General features: G+C 43.2%; 1 protein-coding gene across 1 annotated transcript; it reads right to left on the reverse strand.

Moving 5' to 3' along the window:
- Positions 1-138: 138 nt before the first annotated feature.
- LOC131778561 (uncharacterized) lies at positions 139-20,333 on the reverse strand. Its single transcript, XM_059094984.2, has 3 exons — positions 14,539-20,333; positions 1,537-13,893; positions 139-1,113 (listed from the first exon to the last, which is right to left on the reverse strand). Exons 1-2 carry the CDS (start codon positions 20,279-20,281, stop codon positions 1,562-1,564), a joined length of 18,075 nt encoding a protein of 6,024 aa, XP_058950967.2. The 5' UTR covers positions 20,282-20,333; the 3' UTR covers positions 139-1,113; positions 1,537-1,561.
- Between the last annotated feature and the right edge of the window lie 1,235 nt (positions 20,334-21,568).

Raw genomic sequence — 21,568 nt, forward strand, 5'->3', positions numbered from 1 at the left:
AAAGAGAAGTGAACGAATGGCGCCATCAATGAAGTAAAAAACCTGTTGTAAGTAAGTAACAAATATACCATCTTATGGATTGGCAAAGGCAATTTAGAGAATTTTCGTGGCAATTTAAAGTGGACTAAACTGATACAATTTAATTAAAATTCAATGTTTTATTGTCACAATTGTCTCTAAAATGACATAAATTTATTGACGTGTTTATTCATAGAAAATGTCTCTTATACTCCATGACTTGTTTAATTCTATGTGCGGGGATACTTGCTCGCCACTTGAACAAAAAAGGTCTGAGAGCTATTATCATACATGCTAATTGAACAATATTGCAGTTAACGCCCTGTCTGGCATTAAGTGACTTTGAATCCCAGGATATCAAAGTGAATGAAATGATGTTTGTTAACTTAGGTAGCTATAATCTTTCTGGTTCAAATCTTTATTTTTAATATAAAAGTCAACTTGCACGAGACTGTTGGTTGCTCAGTGTTCATACATAGAATACAGTTGGCGCTACTTACTGTAAGTACTTCTTTGGTGTGTGTGTGTGTGTGTGTGTGAGTGTTTGTTACTGGTACTGGAGGTGTTTTTACGCAAGAACAAACGGAATGTTTCATGCAAAATGGCTTTTAAGAAAAACTTTGAAGCTCGATTTTAACTCAACAAGCAGTGACATCAGAAAAGCAATACACATGTAGTGTTTCGAAATCAATATGCTTTCTTAGAAAGAATGCGCTAACGTTGAAATTGTCAACTTTAATAGTCAACTGTATGTTGATGCGGCACAAAAAAACAAGTAGTTTATGCCGATGGCGTTATTGATCACGGCTCAGACTAATATTTGTTCTTTGTTTCTTATAGAACGCACGCAATTTTGAATCATGCATGTATTTCCAAATTGTTTAATTCAAGTTCAAGTCTTGGTCAGCAGACGTTTGTTTAGCTATGTTTGTCCAACAAAGAGATGAACAATTTTGTAACGGGCTAGGAATCATGATAAAGTTGCTGAAAGTATCTACATATTTCCAGGCTTTCGTAGCCTTTGAAACAGTCTCTTGACGTTTTCTTCCTTTTTTCTTCTGGTTGAATTTTTTTTGTGAAGATCCACACCAAGCCCTGAGGAGGGAATGGAAATCAAATTAGGAGAAATAAGTAAATTTATTTCATGGATTAGAGCGAGTTGTCCATGTGTTCTTGTATTACTATAACAGAGTTCTGTTATTATTAATTCAGTTATTTTATTCTTTTGGAAGATATTGGAAGATATTAGAATAGTCTGGTTATTTTGGCGTAAGATAAACGAGCTGTAAAATTGCAGCTCATGATCTCACCTGATGTATTGATTAATTTATTTTTAGACATAACATTATAACATTAAATAAGAGATAGTGTAATTCAACACGAGTTTAGTTTCGTAATATATCCGTTCTGTGTAACGTTACTTTACTGTCCCGTTTATTATTATATTTCTTTAAACGTGGCTACGTTAATCACCATTTCGTTTATTTTATTCGAAAATCACTTAACAGCTGATCATACCTCGATCACTATTTTCTCTCTCAGCCTAGCCACGTTTGGCTGGGCTGTTTGCATGCTGTTTGTAGTAATGGTCCGTTTCAGGAACACTTGATCTAGATGTTTCCACATTAACGTGCACTGATGGTTTTTCATCTCCTGGTTCAGGAAGCAAACTGTCTGGGGCAGTTAAGGCAGGATTCGGCGCGAAACCGGGATCTGGCAGGGGGAAAATGGGTGGAAAGATGGGTGCGAAGCGAGGAGGGACCTGTGGAACCTCTGTGGGTTCTTTCTCTTCCATTGACAGTGGTACTGGTGCAGGTGATGGTAGGGGAAGTAAGGGCCCTATTGGAAACACTCTTGGAGTAAGAAGCAGTGGATTCACCTGAGGCGGCGCTGCCGGTGGAACCGCTAAATTCGGAAGGAAGACCCGATTGATCGATGGTAGAGGGAGTACTGCTGGTCGCATGGACGGCATGTCATTTAATGGAATTTCATTTGTTCTATCGCCTTCTCTCTCTACTGTGTCTAGTTGAGGTCCTGCTATTCCACTTGGTGGACGAAACAAGGGCTCATCAGCAATTCTAGTTTCCTGGGTAAACGGGGAAACTGCCTCTGTTGGGCTGTCTTGAAGTATATTCGATGCACCCAATTCAGGAGGAAGTGCACTCTCTAAGGCAGTGGCAGCTCCCTTAAGAGGAAGGGCTCCAACGCCTGTGGGGCTGTCCAAACGTATCCCTCCAAGCTTCGGTGTCTTCCTTCCGGCACCTCCACCGCCAATTAGGTTAGAAATTGGATCCGTGAACACCTCGACGGGCTTGTTTAGATTGTTACCTAGGCCGAAAAGGTTCTCTGGTCTTGGTTTTTTAAGTCCTCCCAACACTTTTGGGCCACGTCTCCTTTCAATCAGTCCACCACCGAGAAGATCCAACTGTCTCTTGAATTTCTTTCCTTTTGAATTCCTTGCGTTATCTTTTAATCCATGATCGTGGTACAATCTATGTGGGCTTGGTACGTTTGATTTAGCAGTTTGTACATTAATGCTAACGCGAGGACTCTGAAATGGTCTGACTAGGTTAGAAGAAGACTCAACTGGTTGAATAGGCGTCGTTGAAGCCTGTTCAGTGCTCTCTGGGGCCTCTACCTGGGTTGGGTACGTCTGTGAAGAGCCTTGATTACTTATCTGTAACAGAGAGGCTTGTGGTAGATTGAATGGTGAAAGTTGTGCCCCGTCATCTTGCGTAACTGTTTGAATGGGCTGTATTTGTAGCGCTTGCCTCGGTTGTTGAGCATCAGTGGCACTTTGTAGCGACTGGGTGGGTACAAATTGTGTTTCCTGTTGACCTCCTAAATAGTTGTACAATTGACGTTTCCATAAACGCTGTCCTTTTTGAATATGATTGGGTAATTCTTGCGTGGACTGTGGTACATCCGACCTTCTATTTTCCTTAGGAATGCCATTTAATGTTGACTGTCCCAGCGAACTTAGAAGGGGGACAGTACCAAAAAGTTGACGTCTTAACTTTTGATCCACAGGTAGCTCCTTTGTAGATTTCAAGGTCCTTGCGTGATCTTTTCTTTTAGATATCGAAGACTTTGCTGTCTGAACACTGATGCTAACTTTTGGTCGTGTTTTCTCCTCCACGGCATTAGCAACTGGTATTATTGCCTGTTGAAATGCTGGAAACTGCTGCTGCTGCTGTTGATCACGTTGTAAAAATGCGATTGGTTGCAAGTTCTGTTGCGTTGGCTGCTGCTGCTGTTGTTGTTGCTGATCAGAGTCTTCTACTTGAGACTGAAGAGGCATTGAGGCCTCTTGAACACCTTGCCTGTTTTCTTCCTGGTCTTTCCCCATCATGAACTGAGTACTTTGAGCGGGATCACCTTGAATTGCATTTATTCCTCCACCAAACGGAACTATAATTTGCCTTCTTTCTGGATTGCTAGCCTTGGCCGTGTGACCATGGTACTTGATTTTCTTTGAAGAAGAAATTCTTGTAACACTGTGTTTCTTTTTGGCTACGTTAACGTCAACAGATACGCGAGGTCTTTGTTCTTGGAGTAGATCCCCTGGGTTTGCAGCAGTTGCTTCTTGCTTAGGCTCGTAATCTTCGCGTTGTATTTCTTTTTGCTGGAGTTGTCTTTTAGCTCCTTTCCAAGGGGCTGTGCGGAAGTTTGGTCCAATAGGTTGATTTAATTTGCGTTCTCTTTCATATTTTGATCGTTTAGATGATTCAACATGGACTGAGATCCGTGGCCGCTCATAATCAGTTTCGCTTAAACCAGCCCGAGAAGGTTGGGCGTCACCTTGAGATAACTCTTCCACTTGTTGTGGTTCGGTCGCGCCTGCGTTTGATTGAATTAATGCTGGTAAGGAGTGAAATTGTTCCTTCTCTGGGGTGGGTGATTGTATTACACCGACTTGATTCGGCTCCTGCGATTGACTTGATTCCTCTCCATTAGTCATTGCAACCTGTTCCTGGTCTTGTTCGACAGGTTGGACAAATATCTGCCTCTTATGTATTACATCGTCATCGTCATCCGATCGCTTTGATGCCTTAACGTTGACAGAAACGTGTGGATTGTGTTCAGTGATGGGAAAATATCCATTAAGAGCTTCTCCTTGACCGGCAAGAGGAACAGGTAATCCTTCGTGTGGTAGCTCGGATAGGCCATATATCTGTCTTTTTCTTTTTCTTTCAGCTTCTTTTTCGGGATCTATTTTGCGTGAGAGTTTATATTTTTTCTTTGCTGTTTCCACGTGAACTGACACGCGGGGCCGTTGGTTGGCTACGGGAGTTTGAGTAAGGATAGGTGCACCAACAACCGGAAAGTGTACCATGTGTGGTGGTTGATCTATTCCATACACCTGTCTCTTCATTGCTATTTTGCTAAATGTAGGACCATCTGTTTCTTCCAGGGTACGTTTTACATCTCTTGATTGTGGCATAACCTTTTGAAAATCAATTTTTCTCTTTGACACTTCCACGTTCACTGAAACACGAGGTCTTGGTTGGAGGTTTGGACGGGATAGTAATGGATACTGCTGACCTGCTGAAAGTGACTGCGGTACTGCATAGAATTGGCGTTTCTTTGCATTTTCTTTTCTTCGACCCCATCGAATTTTTGGTGGCGTGCGTAATTTTTCCTTTTGCGATATTTGGCCATCTTTTCCCGTTTTTATTCCTCTGGATCTTTGAGGAATTTTGTGCTTTTTCTGTCTCTGTAACTCTTCTATCAACATTCCATTTGCCTTTATTTTATGATTTATGGGTAAGGTGTTAAAAGCAGGCATCATAACGCCATTCTGTTTAAACGTTTGCGGCAGAACTTGCATAGCTGGAAATCTCGTCAACAGTGAAATGCTTTCACGCTTGTTATTGGGCTGTTGCGTTGTTGATCTCCGAGCTGTTTGTACGCTGATAGACACTCGTGGCCTTTTTTTGTCGGGTAGGGATGCACCACTGTTGTAAGAAAGAGGAACTCCATAGGCGGGAACATAACCTTGAGTTGTAGGTAGAAACTGCCGTTTGTGAAGTGGATGTTTCCTTTTCTTTGACCTTTTCTTTGGGACCGTTGATTTTTCAGCGACGTTAACATTAATGGAAGTATGTTTTGGTTGAACAACTTCAGGTTCTGTCTGTTGTTGAGAAGATGGCTGTTCTGCTACAGGAATGGCTGGAGCAACTGGTAATGCACTAGGGAGTATACCTTGAAAAGGAACCACAAATGGTGCTTGGAAAGGTACCTGAAATGCCGACTGAGGAGGCTGCTGCACTGGCAATTGCAATGGTGGATTAAATGCTCGCAGGTCTTGTGGTTGCGATGTCGACGGTTCCATGACCGGCTGATCTTGCGATGGCAACAGTTGCTGTCCAGAGTTTTGCTGTAAATCTTCCCTTTCTCCGACCTCTTCTTCTTGAGATTGCTGCTGAAAATTTTCTTCCTGACCTTGAGGCTGTCCCTCGTTATTGGATGTGGGTCCCTCTTCACTTTCAGCTGTTTCACTTGTTGCAACAAACTGATTTTCTGGAGCGTTAGCAAATTCAGGGTTGCCTCGGTTCGGGAACATTTCTGGGCCATTTTGTTCTCCATCTATCATTTCGTCTCTTTTTTCTCCGGTTTTATTCTCTTCGCGATGTTTAATACTGCCTCGTTTTTTGGATCCTTTTATCTCTTTAACTGCGGGAATTCCGTTCTTCTTTGTCGTTTCAACGTTGATGTTTACGCGTGGTGTGTGATGAAAAGGAATCCCTTCCACTCCATAGTTTAAAGCTGTTGGTAAGGTATAGTGACCTATGGGGAATGAGGATTCCGGTATGTAATTTAGTAACTGCCTTTTGGTAATGGGAGCTCGGGAATGAACAGTGTGCTTGTTTTCTGTTTTTAAGACTTTAGGTATATGTGATTTGGATGCTTGGACTTCAACGCGGACTTTAGGTTTATGATGGCGGTGATAAAGTGGATATCCAAGAAAGCTATTGTAAAGGGCAGCTAGATAAGAGGCCCATGGACTAAGTGGTAGCGAGTCACTGCTTCCATCTTCTGGTAATGTGTTATATGACCTGTGCACTTGTTGTGGATACTGATGAAATAAAGGTAGTGCTTCTGGGTATACGGGTTCGGACGGATCGGAGTCGTCAGCATATTTTAGGTATGGCAAAAGTGGAGGTGATAATCGGGACATTGTTGCAAAAGGCGAGTATGTAGGATAATTACGAATTATTCCAGTTCCATCAAATCCAAGGGGCATAACTCTTGGGACTGGTGGAGTAAGGGCTAATATTTGCCTTTTTGATTTTAAATCCTTAGAACGCTTTTCAAGGATATGCATCGGTATTGCAGACCTTGCAGACTGTACATTTATATTTACATGGGGACGATGCGGAAGTTGCGGAACCATAGATAAATAGCTCAGTGCATTTGGCATGGCGCGGTAAGCAGGATGGTATGCATTGAAGAGATTGTAAAGAGATGATGGGGCAGTAGTGTGTATAACTCCAACGCTTCCAGGATTTGGAGCTTGATAAAGAACTCTCGGAATTACGGGACCTTGCTGCTGATATAGTGGAACGAGCTGACGTTTTCCACGTTTTCTAGGCGGTATGGAGGATTTTGCCGTTTCGACGTGAACGCGAACATCAGGAGAATCATCTTTTGGAGTTGCGGGCAGGTATTGTTGTAATGGTAATGGAAAACGGGATGGTGCGACTGGAGATCCTTCAAGCTCCTGAATAGCTTTTAAGTTAGCGCCAAAACCAGGCAAATGCTCCATGTTGATTCCGTTTGGATTAGGTATCTCCTGCGCTTCCAGTAAAGCTTGATTCTGTAGAGCAGCTGTCTCAAGTTGATTGTAAACTGAGGGTATTGAATCGGTAGATTCTGGTAAGATTAACTGTCTCTTTGTCACGTCATAACTTGGTTTGTAGGATCGCTTTGCAACTTCATGTTCACGGATCGAGGTGTTCCCTGGTATAATAGACATCTTCTCTTTTTGTTCAATGGACTTGTGTAAATCTTCTACATCATTAATTGGAGAGACAGATCCATAAAGTGAATGAGAGCCCATGAGCTGTCTTTTCGTTAATGGGTGTTGATTTATTGTTGATCGCAAAGTCTTTTTCTGAGTCTGGTCGGTGATAATTGTTTCAGTGTTTTCTGTTTTGGTTGTAGTTGTTTTCGAGATTGTCGACTTTGTTATCTGTGGTTTTGATGACTTCCCGTTTAATTTATCTTTTGCTGAATGTTCAATGTGAGACCGATGAAAGTGATGAAAATCTAGCTCATCTCCATGGATCACATGATTTGGAATTCCCACATAGCTCATACTGTGTGTTACTGTTGAGCCTTGAGGAAGGAATCTGGCTGCAGGACGGAGAATAAATGAATCATGAGAGTGTAGAATAGGCTGGTTAACTGCGGGAGGTGGTTGATGGAATACTATGGGTGGTTGATGATACACAACAGCAGGCCGATGCACTACTACCGGCGGTTGATGGTAGATTATAGGTGGACGATGAAGTACTATAGGCGCTCTGTGAACTACGATGTCTGGTCTATGATAAATTTCAGGTGGTGGATGATAAATGATTGGGGGACGGCTTACCACTATGTCATTCTTTCTGGAGGCTTTTACATCTTTTACCTTTTGAGGATGTAAAATATATCCCTTTTTTCCCTCTGGTCTGGTTTCCTGTTTTCTGTGCCTTTTCTTTGGTTTTTCTGACTTAGATCTATATTTGAGCACATGCGATTTTCCGAAAGCATTGCCGTATCCATAATTCCACCTGCCACCGAAAAAGTTTGGAGCTCCTAAGTAGGTTCCACTGTGTTGTACATGACTTGTGAAAGGAACGAATGCAGGATGAGCCATGTATTGTTCATGTGCATGGAAAATCGGTTGTCTCACCATGGGTGCTGGTTGATGAAATACCACTGGTGGCTGATTATAGATAACAGGAGGACGATGAACTATAACGGAAGGTTGATGATAGACAACGGAAGGTTGGTGGAATACAATATCAGGGCGATGCACTATGATATCTGGTTTATGATACACCTCTGGTGGTGGGTGATATACAAGTGGCGGCCTTCTTAGTACCACCTGATTCTTCTTACCACCTTTGCCACTCTGATGGCCCTTTTTGTGAAGTTTATCCTTTAGGGAATGATAAGTTGTTGTTGAATTTTTATCGGGTTCCACCGAACGTTGCTTCCTTATTCCAGCTTTCTTGACTGCACGATGAGGACTTTTGATATGTTTTTTTTCGCTATGCTTTTCGTGGGTTTTACTGAGTTCTTGGGCTTTATCGAGGTGTTTCTCAACAAGAGACTTGCTGAATGCACGGGATTTGCTGAATGCGGCAGGGTTGGGACGAGGCAAAACTCTCCGATTTACATGAGCAGTGGGCGCGACGTAGTTTGCTCTGTATAGTGAAGGTGAATACCATGGACCTTGGAAAGCGTTCCATCTTTGCCAACTGTTCATATTGGGTATAGCGTTATTGGAAAAACCGTAACCATACCTCCATCCCCCAGCATAGTAATGAGGTGCTCCAACGTACGTATGCGTATGCTTTATCTGAGAGGAATACGGAACAAAAGAGGGACGGCTATGGTAAATATCATGTGCAGTGTACATTGGCTGATGTACCATAGGCGAAGGTTGATGAAAAACAACTGGAGGTGGATTATAGATAACTGGAGGACGATGGACAACAACAGATGGCTGATGATACACAACTGATGGTTGATGGATTACAAAGTCCGGTCGGTGAACGATGATATCAGGTCTGTCGTATATTTCAGGTGGCGGATGATAAATCAAAGCTGGACGTTGTATAACAACCATGTTCTTTTTATGTCCTTTGCGGTGACGCTTTTTATCCTCCTTTTGCGGATGCAGGGAAACGCTCTTCGTTTGTGCGTTTCCGCTTAGTTTCTTTTGTGCTCTTTGAGTACCTCCCTTAATATTGTGCGCCAAGAGTGTAGACTTAGGAAGCGTTTCTGAAGCCTTTGAAGATTCAGATGTGTCCCGTTTGGATTTGCTTCGGGGAGCCTTTTTCGAATGGGTGATTTGATTCCCTTCCTTTCCTCTTTCAATGGTTCCCACTGATCCTTTTTTAGACCCTTTTTCTACTTTAGATTTGTAAAAGGCATGCCCCATGAAATGTCCAATACCATGTCCAAAATGCCCAGGGTAAAAGTGTGGTGCTCCCACGTAAGAACCAGCGTGCGATAAATGTGACATGAAGGGCACGAAGTGAGGATGAGCCAAGTACGTCTCATGAGCGTGAAAAATTGGCTGATGTACCATTGGCGATGGTTGATGAAAAACAACTGGTGGTTGATGATAAATTACCGGTGGACGGTGTACTACGACAGATGGTTGATGGAAAACAACTGAGGGCCTGTGAATAACAAGGTCTGGTCTGTGCACAACTATGTCTGGCCTGTGATATATTTCTGGTGGAGGGTGATAGATAAGTGGTGGACGGTGCATTACTACTAAATTTTTCTTGTTGCCTTTGGAGCTATCTTCTCTGCTTCCCTTTTCACTAATTTTTCGAACCTCAGTTCTGTGAAGCGTTCTTCTACTCTCTTCACTTTCCCGTTCGATATTTTTGCTCTTGTTTTTTTGTTTTCCTGCTTTCTCAACTTTTGATTTTCCAAAGGCATGATGGAAACCATAATCGTAGTTGCTTCCTTCCCATCCCCAGTCACCAGGGTAGAAGTGTGGTGCACCTACGTAACTATGGGTATGGTGAACGTGTGATGCAAAAGGAACAAAATGGGGGTGCGCCAAATAGGTGTCATGTGAATGGAAGATTGGTTGGTGGACCATAGGTGACGGCTGATGGAAGACAACAGGAGGTTGATGGTAAATCACTGGAGGTCTATGTACCACTACAGAAGGCTGATGAAAAACTATTGAAGGTCTGTGAATAACGATATCCGGTCTGTGCATGACAACATCTGGCTTGTGATAAACTTCTGGTGGTGGGTGGTAAATAAGAGGAGGTCGCCGCATAATTACAAGGTTCTTTTTGTTTCCATTAAGGGTAGTTTTTGTTTCGTTTTTTAGTCTTACAGCGTCTTCCAGGCTCTTTGCTTCTTGTTCTAAAGTTCTTTTGCTACCCTTGTACACCTCCTTGTCCCCTTGCTTCTTTTGTTTCTTGTGAACCTTGGCTACATCTGATTTACCAAACGCACTGTGGAAGCCATACATATCTCCTCCCATTCCCCATCCACTACCATAAAAGTGAGGTGCACCGACGTAGTTTCCACCAGTAGACACGCTTGATGTGTAAGGCGTAAAGTATGGATGAGAGAGGTAAGTATCATGAGCGTGGAAAATCGGCTGGCTTACCGTTGGTGATGGCTGGTGGAAGACAACCGGCGGCTGCTGATAAACCACTGGCGGCCTGTGGACCACCACAGAGGGTTGATGATAAACAACTGGTGGCCTGTGAATAACAATGTCTGGTCTGTGCATCACAACATCAGGCTTGTGATATACCTCTGGCGGTGGATGGTAGATTAGTGGTGGACGTCGGATAACAACCTGGTTTTTCTTTTTAGACTTTCTCTCTGATTTTGGTTTTACTTCCTTGTCATTTTTCGTTTGGTCATCTTTTGCTGCTCTTTTATGTTTGTCTCTCTGTGACTCTTTTGACTTTTTTCCTTTTAAGGATTCAGAACTCGTTTTGGGTACTTTTGATTTACCAAAGGCGGGACTAAAAAAGCGAGGCTGGCTCCAGCCATAATTCCATCCACCAGGATAATGGTGTGGGCTTCCTACGTAGGTGGATGTGTGCTGTATGTGGGAAGAATATGGCACTGGCACAGGATGAGCAACATAGGTATCATGAGCATGCATAATCGGCTGATGAACTAACGGTGGAGGTTGGTGAAAGACTACTGGAGGTTGTTGGTATATAACTGGAGGTCTGTGGACAACGACTGAAGGTTGATGATAAACAATCGAGGGACGATGTATAACGATGTCCGGTCGATGAACAACTATGTTTGGTCTGTCATATATCTCGGCTGGTGGATGGTATATCATCGGTGGCCGAGCTATAACAACTTTGTTCTTTTTGTGTCCTTTCGATTTTTCTGACGATTTTGCTTTTGTTTCGTCTTCATTACGAGTGTCGCGCTTTAATTTTGAATGAAATTTGTCCCCGCTCTTGCTTGTTTTCTTCTGGCTGTTCTTTTCGTCCTTGCTTGTCTTTCTATTCTCTACCTTTTCAACAGCTGATTTTCCAAACGCATGACCAACATATGCACCGAACGGCTGATGATGGAAATAGTGTGGAGCTCCAACATACGTTGCTGTGTGATGAATCTGCGATGTGTATGGTACTGGAATAGGATGGGCAAGATAAGTGTCGTGGGCGTGCATAATTGGTTGGTTAATCATGGGCGGAGGCTGGTGAAATATAATCGGTGGTTGGCGGTAAATTATTGGAGGTCTGTGAACCACAACTGAGGGTTGATGATACACTATTGATGGTCTATGCACCACGATATCTGGGCGGTGCATTATTACGTTTGGTCGATCATAGATCTCCGGTGGCGGATGATAAATCATTGGCGGTCTGTGAACAACAACTAGGTTCTTCCTTTCGCCTTTTTTATCCTCAGACTTTTCACCGACCTCTTTTGCCGTGGTACTCTTAGCAATATGCCCTCCCTTGCCAGAGTTGTCTTCTTTTGATACCTTTGAGTTATCTTTTTCTATGGATGACTTTCCAAAAGCAAATCTCATTGGATGAAAAAGATGTGGTACGTGGTACACGGGTGTTGGATGGTGCAGTACTATAGGAGGTCTGTGTATTATAACGGGAGGTCTGTGCACTACAACAGGAGCTCGATGGATAAGAATAGGTGGACGGTGTACGACCAATGGAGGTGGATGCATCACAACGGTTGGCTTATCAAATATATCTGGAGGTGGATGATATACTATTGGTGGCTGATGAACTACAAGGCCGACGTTCTGTTTCTTTGCGTTTTCATTATTTACCAATTTTTCAGTGCGTGAACGGCTTGCCTCTCTTTTTTCGTCCGGCTTTGTTTTCTGTACGTCTCCTCTTTCCTTTGTTTCAGACTCAATTTTGTAACTGGAGGTGTTCATTCGTTCTATATGCGATTTACCGTAAGCAGTTCCTTGAACAACAGACCCAAAGTAATTCCCAGAAGGATGCAAATAAGGCGACGTAGGAACCATTATGTGCTGTGCATGCGGTGTGAAGATTTCGTGGGAGTGAATCACAGGGGTGTGAATTATCGGGGGCGGGTTGTGAAAGACGACTGGCGGCTGGTGATAAATTATCGGAGGATGGTGGACGATCGTTGGTGGTTGTTGGAACATTATCGCCGGCCTGTTGTAAACCAGTGGTGGTAAGTGCATCAAAATATCTGGTTGTCGATATACTTGAGGGGGTGGGTGATAAATAAGAGGAGGTCGATGTATAATAACGACGTGTTTGCGGTGTCCTGGGTGAGCAAAAGCACTTATGGGACGGAGATGGTAGAAGCGCTTACTTCCGCGATGGTGATGACTGTGTCGGTGATGTTGGCTGTGATGATGATGGCGATGATGGTGATGGAGGTGACGTTTGCTCAATTCAGCTGACCTCCGTTTCCTAGACGCGTTGTTGTTCTTTTTCAGAAATGAGTCTTTGAGATGTTTCCTTTCGTGTTTCTTTTTGGATGACTTACTTTTGCTATTTTCTACTTCTGATCTTCCAAAAGCAGGTCCATACGAAGAATAGCCATATGCGTCATATGCGGGAGATGGTGTGTATCCATTAATACCAGAATAGCCGTAATTAGATGCGTAGTGGTATTGGGCTGTCTGTTCTGCAGGTAGATGTCCCGAAAGCCCCCATCCGTAATCGTTATGCCCAGGATAGAGATGAGGCGCTCCTACATATGTTGAGGAGTGTGCTATGTGGCTGACTTGTGGGTGAAACACAGGGTGAGCTACATAGGTATCATGGGCATTGTAAATTGGCTGACTAACCATTGGTGAGGGCTGATGAAACACTACTGGAGGCTGTTGATAAACCACCGGTGCTCTGTGCACGACCACAGATGGCTGGTGGTAAACGATCGAGGGTCGATGAATTACAATATCTGGTCTGTGCACTACGATATCTGGCCGGTCATAAATCTCAGGTGGCGGATGATAGATCATAGGAGGTCGTGCGACGATGACTTTATTCTTTCTCTCTCCTTTGGTATGCTTGCTTTTTTGCTGTGTTGGTGTGGCATGGACTTTCCCTAAATGTTTACGTTCGTCGTCTTTTAACTCATTAGTGTACTTCTGGTGTTCTAGGTGCCCTTGGTCACTGTTCTTTACGGGATTTGCGCCCTGTGGTTTTGAAACTTCTGTTCTTCGAGCCCAGTGTGCTTGGTTTAGCGTGGGAAACATGTGTCCCGTTGGACCGTGAGGGATGTTGCCCGGATAGTTAGTGACCCCGCCATGGGGTAAGCCTACGTAATGGCCGGCGTCATTTACAACGGAACCCATGTGAGATGCAAAAGCCATTGGGTGAACAACAAAACTGTCATGTGAATACAGGACAGGCTGGTTAACTGCTGGAGCAGGTTGATGAAAGACGATTGGAGGTTGATGATAAACGACTGCAGGTCTATGAACAACAACAGGAGGCTGATGATAGACAATAGGTGGTCTGTGGATAAGAATAGGAGCTCTGTGTACAACAATGTCTGGTCTGTGGTATACCTCTGGTGGTGGATGGTAGATAATAGGAGGCCTGTTGACGACCACATCTTTCTTCTTCTTACGGCTATCTTTTTTCTTTCTGTCATGATCTGTTTCCACAGCGCTTTTCTTTGACTTCTTGTCTGCAACAGAGCGTTTCGGCTTGTTAGAACTTTTGCCTTTGGAATCCTTGTTAGTAGCGTCTTTAAATGATTGGTCAGATTGTGATGTTTTCATAATGTCGTTCTCAGTACTTTTATCTTCTATTCGTGCAACGGTGGATTTCCCATAGCCACAACCAGGGCAGTGCATGTGAATCATATGCATAGGATAGTGATGAATCAGGTGGGAATGATGAACTATCATTTGCGGTCCCTTGTGTATTATAATTGGCGGTCGATGGAAGAGTATTGGGTGGTGGTGAATGATATATGGACGACGATGAATTATTATTGGTGGCCGGTGAAATACTAATGGAGGGCGGTGAACTATTATGGGTGGTCTGTGTATAAGGACTGGTTGACGATGAATTATGATAGGGGGGCGATGTACTAGTATTGGTGGTCTGTGAAAGACGATTGGGTGACGGTGGACTATTATGTCTGGCCTGTGAACAACTATTGAAGGTCGATGAATCATATGGCTCGGTGGATGATACAATATTGGTGGCCTGTGAATTATTAGTAGTGTCTTTTTGGTGCTATTGGTGTTTTTGTCTGCGTTTTCGTCAGGTGTAGAGGTTTGAGTTTCCTCACTACTACGTTTATACATTTCATAAGCTGTCTCACCTTCAAATGTTGTCCGAGGGTCTGCTAATGCTCGCTGTATCCTTGCACTGGCCCCAATACGACTGTTAACGCTGCTGGTCAGCGGTTTTGTGTAAGGACTCCAAACATCGTCGATGGAGCGTTGGATTCTTGTTGCTGTTTCCCCCGAAATAACAGTGTGTCGCTGGGGAGACAAGGAAAATTCACTAGAATACCCACTTTCCACTGGGTCGCTGAAGTATGGAAGCAAGCTGTGAAGGCTTCTCTGAATTCTAGTTTGGGCCCCAACAGGACTACGTGTCTCCCACTGCTTATGGATCAACGAATCAGACAATGCTCGCGCAATTCGTTCTCCTGCTCCAAGTTTAGCACTGTTATCCTTATTTTGCTTTGCACCATCTGCATGCTCCGTCTTGTTACTTTGTGTTTCATTGGTCGGCGTATCAGATTCTGTTTTTGTCTTCGTTTTCTCGCCAGAGTCTTGGTCATTTTCCTCAACCCTATGAACTTTGTCTCTACGGGTGGCTTTCATGGGGACATGAGATTTTCCAAAAGCTCCAGTGCCAATCCCATGCATAAATATCTCTTCGTGAGGAACACCCTTGTATGTTGCTACGTGGCGGACATGTGAAGCATAGGGAATAACAACAGGCTTAGTAACCCAGGTATCGTGTGAATGCAGAACTGGTTGATGGACCATTGGTGGTGGTTGGTGAAAAACTATGGGAGGTTGATGGTAAACAATGGCTGGACGGTGAACCACTACTGGTGGCTGATGATAGATAATTGGGGCACGATAAAGTACGATAGGAGCACGGTGTACAACAATATCGGGTCTGTGATAAATCTCTGGTGGTGGATGGTAGATGATAGGTGGTCTATGAATGACTACGGAGTTCTTTTTGTTTGCTTTCTCTGTAACCTCCTTTGCCTTGTGATATTTCACCGGGAAACTATGACTTTTGTGAAGTTTCGTTCCTGTTTCTGTTTTGTCTTTGCTCCTTGTGAGAGGAATATGCTTTCGTCTAATGCGATGCCCTTTTCTCCCTGGCTTCGACTTTTTGTGACCTCTCTTGCCCTTCACAGTGGCCCTTGTGTCCCCCTTTTCTTCTTCAGTCTTTTCCTTCGCAGGTACCTTGGATTTTCCATAAGCCATGTAATGAACACCTCCGCCGTGTCCGTGATAATATGCATGTGGTATATGATACAGGTGTCCCACGTGATGCATTCGAGATCCGTATAGTCTCACCAAAGGTCTGTGGACGTAAGTGTCATGTGACCTGAATACTGGTTGGTGTACTACAGGCGGAGGTTGGTGGAAAATAAGAGCCGGCTGATGGTATACAATGGCTGGCCTGTGCACAATAACTGGTGGCTGATGGTAGATAATTGGAGCTCGGTGAATAACGATAGGAGCACGGTGAACCACTATTTCTGGCCGGTGATAAATTTCTGGTGGAGGGTGATAAATCACCGGAGGGCGTCTCACAATAACTGCGTTTTTCTTTCCTCCTTTTTGGCTCTTTGCCTTTTTAGTTGTCAGACGTGAAGTAACGTTTTCTTTTCTTTCGTGAAAAGGTTTGTGAGAGGAATCTTCCTCTAGCTTTGTTGAGTTGGTATCACCACTTATTTTGTTTCGTACGGATGCTTCCTCTTCTAACGATTTGGTGTGTTTCAAAATATGTGACTTGTAGAATGAGTATCCGTGTCCTCCTCCAAAGTGATGAACGGTGTAAGCGTCTGGAACGCCAACGTATGTGTGATGATGCAGCACTCGCGAGGAGTAAGGTACCACCACTGGGTGAGAAATCCAGGTATCATGGGACTTTAGCACTGGCTGATGAACCATTGGTGGCGGCTGATGAAATACCAATGGAGGCTGGTGATACACTATTGCTGGACGATGCACAACAACGGGTGGCTGGTGATAAAATATCGGTGCGCGGTGAATCATAATTGGAGGTCTATGGACAACAATTATTGGGCGATGATAAATTTCAGGTGGCGGGTGATATATTATTGGAGGCCGTCTCACTATCACAGTGTTCTTTTTTCCTGCTTTTTCGTTTGTCTCATTCTTTGCTTTCTTACTGTTGTCCTCAAAGGAGGTCTTTTTCGAGTCAACTGCTGTAATGTTGTTACTGTCTGCAACAGTGGCGTTCTCTGACGAAGAAGAACCTTCTATTTTTGATCTTTTTCCTATGGGTGGGGGTCTTCCGAACAGTGGATTTCCGTAATTTGTAATAACGTTAGGCACCCCTACGTAATGTCCAAAATCTCGTACAACAGAGCCATGATGCGTTGCATAAAATGATGGATGGACAGTGAAAGAATCATGCGAATATAGAAGCGGTTGACTAACAGCAGGAGGTGGTTGATGAAAAACAATTGGCGGTTGATGATACACCACGGCCGGCCGATGAACAATTACGGGTGGCTGATGGTAGATAATGGGTGGTCTGTGTATCACTAGGGGAGGGCGGTGAACGACTATATCTGGGCGGTGATAAATCTCTGGTGGAGGGTGATAAATTATTGGAGGGCGATTGACAACTACGTCTTTCTTCTTTTTGTTTTGTGTGCCGTCTTTGGAATCGTCTCCGTCGTCCTGTTCTGTTTCCCTTCTTAACTTAAGTTTCCCTTTAATGCGCTCTGACGAGGTGTCTCTTTTATTTACTAAGTCGACGTCCATATTTTTGTAGCTTAATTTTTCCTTGGACCCCTCAGTTGACGTAATAAAGTCATATTGATCATAGATTTCTCTCTTTTTTAAGACCTTTGGTTTCCACAAGTTTGTGAAATAAGCCATGTAATCGCCCAAACTATCACGCTTTGTTTTCTTGAAATGATCTGGCTGTGTGCTGTTCTTAGCTTGATGTGGTACTTTTCCTTTTCTGTAAGAGCAATGTGCCCCATGACATCCCTCTCCATAGTCACCAGAGTACACGTGGGATGGAATTCCATAGTATGTCTTCGCATGGGAAACCATTGATGCTGTGTGATACACCACTGGCTTTGTAACCCAAGTATCATGCGAGTGTAAGATTGGCTGATGAACAACTGGCGGAGGCTGATGGAATACTATCGGTGGTTGGTGATATATTATTGCTGGTCGGTGAACGACTACGGGAGGCTGATGATAAATTATTGGTGGTCGATGTAGCATAATTGGTGCTCGATGAACCACAATATCTGGTCTGTGATATATCTCAGGTGGCGGGTGATAAATGATAGGAGGACGGTGCATGACAATTGAATTTTTACGATTTCCTTTAACTTCCTTTGGCTGCTGTGCGTGTGGGTGCGACAGGCTATGGGTCTTTGTATCATTTTTCTTTTCGTCGGATTTGGCATTTCTTCGGTATTGATGTCGCTCGTGTTTTCGTGAAGTAAATACATTGAGTCGGTGATATCGTTTTAAAGTTTTCTCCCAACTTTTGATATTCACTTTCCGTTTGCTTGCCTTCCCCGCACCATGCTGTTTGTACAATGGGGCCTTTCCAGTATCGTGTTTGTCTGTTTCATTTTTCTTACCCGACAGAATTTTAGTTTTCTTAAAGGCCATCCTTGGAGCCTCAGAAGGTGAATTAACATTCCTAGCACCTAGTGATCTTACAGGGATTTCGTTGGTAGGCGCCATGCCTTGCATACCACCATTAACTCCTCCTGGTAAACCTTCCATTGCTCCCATAGGCCCTAGAGAATTAAGGCCTGCTGTACCCATGTTGCTCATGTCATTGATACCGCCAAAAGCGTTTATATTGTTCATTTGATTTGCACTATTAAAATTGTTCAGTCCGTTCATTCCATTCATCATAAAATTTTGTGGATTCACTCCACCGAGTAGACCAGGTGGTGGATTACCAGCAACGTTTATGGGTGGAGGCATTGGTGTTATTATGTTCTGTCGTTGGGTGAATGGCATTCCCCCTCCAATCGGAAGCTGTGGCATTGTCCCCTCTTCAGGCATCATACCCATCTGCGGCGATTCCATGCCATTCATTATCGGTATGTTATTATAAAACTGTCGTCTAAATGGACCGTTCATGTGTCGGAAACGCCTTTTGTGACGCCTGCGACCATGATGCTCGGGATATTCCTCCGGCTCCTCCATTCGCGACCTCTCATATAAGTAAGAATCGCGAAAATGGTGGCGATGATGGTGAGGGTACCAATAATGCAAATGACGGCGATAAAATGGTGCGTCGTCGTAAAAACTTTCAAAACCACGCCTTTCAGGATAAGAGTGGTATGGATTGTAAAAATGACGACGATGGAAATGTCCGTACGATCTTCGCATGCCAGGATACCAGTGGTGATGGAGATGGTATGGTGGATAATGGTAATGGTGGTAAAAAGATCGTTCTTGTGCAGCCGCTGACGCAGAATGAGAACCTGGGCGTGAGACCACCTGTAAAGAAGCAGGTTTGGCTTTGACTTTTACACCGGCAGAATTTGCGTTTATTTCCAAATCGGCGGATTTATCGTCCACTTGAAAATGTCCCACTTCAGGCCCATTGGATGGTTTTGCTTCGCCGTCCCTTTCAGCATATGAATCAAGATCAGAAGCGCCTCGAGTTTTCACAATTTCCGATCCACTGTTTCCTAAGGCGTCTCGAATTGGTCCTACGGGTGCATTTTGAATTTGAGGCACGGTGTGTATTGCTGCTTCGCTTTCTTGAGATGATGATTGCGTTTTCGTTGACAAATTCTCCTTGCGTCCCAGTGCAGAAGCGGCGTTTTGTTCACCTGATGTAGCTGTTGTGACTTGCGTTTCTAATTTCTCAGTGGGGGTCTTAGTTTCATCACCACTGACCTGTTTATTGACATTTTCTTTGATTAATGTTTGAGCTTCCTGTGGACTTGCTTGCTTGCCTACGATAACGGCTTTAGCTACACTATTTCCTAACTGTGATGGAGACCCCGGAAATTTGACAGCGTTCTTGTCGTTAGGAAGACTTCCCATCTTTTTACTCTCGTCAGCGTTATCCTGAACACTTCGCACCTGTGCGTTTTCATCAACTACCGTACTTACTGTTGTCTTGCTTTCCTGAACGTTTGCACTGTTTTTCTCTGCAGAACGTCCACTACTATTTACATTATCACTACTTGAATCAGCTTTATCGTTCACGCCATTGTTTTCCGTTTGAAGTTCCCCACTTTCTTCTTGTTTTTTGTGAACATTGTTCTCATTTTCCCTACTCGAAGAATCCTCTCCTTCCTTTAATTCCTCTGATTTTGATTTACTGCTGACGGAGTTTTCCATCGACCCTTGCCGATGATCAGCAACAGAACTGTCAGTGGCTCCATTATCAGAGCCTTTTTTCTCTTCCTCAACTGGGACGCCAATCGATTCGCTTTCTGGCTGGTCGACTTTAGAGCGGACATTCTCTTCAGTGTTTAAGTGCAATAAAGTATCTTTATCCACACCAGAATCTGAAGTCAAAGGCTGTATGGGTGTTTCAATACCCTGTCTCTTTTGAGGCTCTACAGTCAACAGTTGTTCATAACTACTCTTTGGCAACTCGTCCTCGACTTCGGTTGGACTTCGCTTGTCCCTCTCTATATGGTCGCCATTTTTATAGTTTATATTGTCTGGCCAATCTCCTTCATTCAAGCCTCCTAGATTACCTGCTGTATATGTACTCAGAAGATCTTGTTTAGGGTACGGCTTGGCTTGTATTGGCGACAAGTTAAGGTGAAGGAGAAGAGAATGAAATAGTGCTAAAGTCGCCAGAATATTTGGCGGCGACCAGCCAAACATTATGTGGCTTTTTAGTACATTAAAACTTTCCCAAGAAAATGAGCGCGTTCTCTCCAACCATTGTTTTGTTATTACATCACAAGTAGTTTCTATCGCCGGTCTGTGAACAGTAAAAAGATGATATAAGGGGCGCGGAATTTGGATTAAGTCTTCTTATCTCATAAAACCAGATGGAACACCTGTTAGTTTCCAATCAAAAGTATACTTTGTGACAGGTATTCTTGTTACGGCAATCAAAACCTCCCTCTATGAGTGGTGAACTCGCTCTATGAGGTGCACAAAATACTGGTGCCTCTTTAAGTTCAATGGACAGTTAAAGTGTGGGGACTTTACACCAGAAATACACAGTCACAATAACCTATTTTTTTTTACTCACATAAATACTTGCAAAGTATCGAAGAAGGAAAACATGATTAAGCATTCTCTGTCCACCAGAGAAGCAGCGTTGCGGTTCACATCACATAACAATGATAATTAAATGTTTTTGATTTGCTTTAAGAACTCTTCGCTGACGGAATATTGGGAATTGATGTATGTGTTCAGATGTTTTAAACATTGAACTCATTTTCATTCTGTAACATGTTCAAGAGGCGATGTTTTGACTACCGCCTGCCTTATGAACAAAATGTTGGTGTCATGTCAAAGGATACAAAATAAGATATAGCTTTCTTTAAATTAAACGCTTCAATGCATTTCCTTCTATTTTCGCAGAAAAGTACGTAAACCACCTTCTAGTCAAGTGCTTGTTTTATTATTTTTTTTATTTTAACGAACCCAAAGTGGACTTAACCGAGAGGCAAACAAATAATTTTACCAGGAAGTAACTGATAAACAAACTGTTGATGCTTTGACCAATAATTGCCCCGATGCAGAAACAATTTAAATTTAGTTTTCAAACGAAATTCTAAAACAAAGCGGACGCAAAGCAGACTTAACCAGGTAACAAACAAATACTATTACCTTGATGTAACAATTAAACAAACTTTTGATCCTTGGATGGGTAATTGCCCCAATGCCGTAAAATGCTTTAAATTTAGTTTCCAAAGGATTTCTTAAACAAAACTATAGCTGAAAGATTTCATTCACAATATTTTATTTTGACTGAAATGCATTTGGATGACAGTTGAAATTTCAGTTCAGGTGACCGGGTACAACTCAGATTTTAGTGCGACAGACCATTAGCCTCAAGAACTTGGTGATGTTCTCATTTCCGTCAAAATTCAGTTTCGTATTTCAACATGCTTCCAATTTAGCATGATTTCTCAAGCGATTTTACCAGGGGGACTT

The sequence above is a fragment of the Pocillopora verrucosa genome, chromosome 1 (assembly GCF_036669915.1).
Source record: "Pocillopora verrucosa isolate sample1 chromosome 1, ASM3666991v2, whole genome shotgun sequence".
In the NCBI taxonomy this organism is placed as follows: Eukaryota; Metazoa; Cnidaria; class Anthozoa; order Scleractinia; family Pocilloporidae; genus Pocillopora; species Pocillopora verrucosa.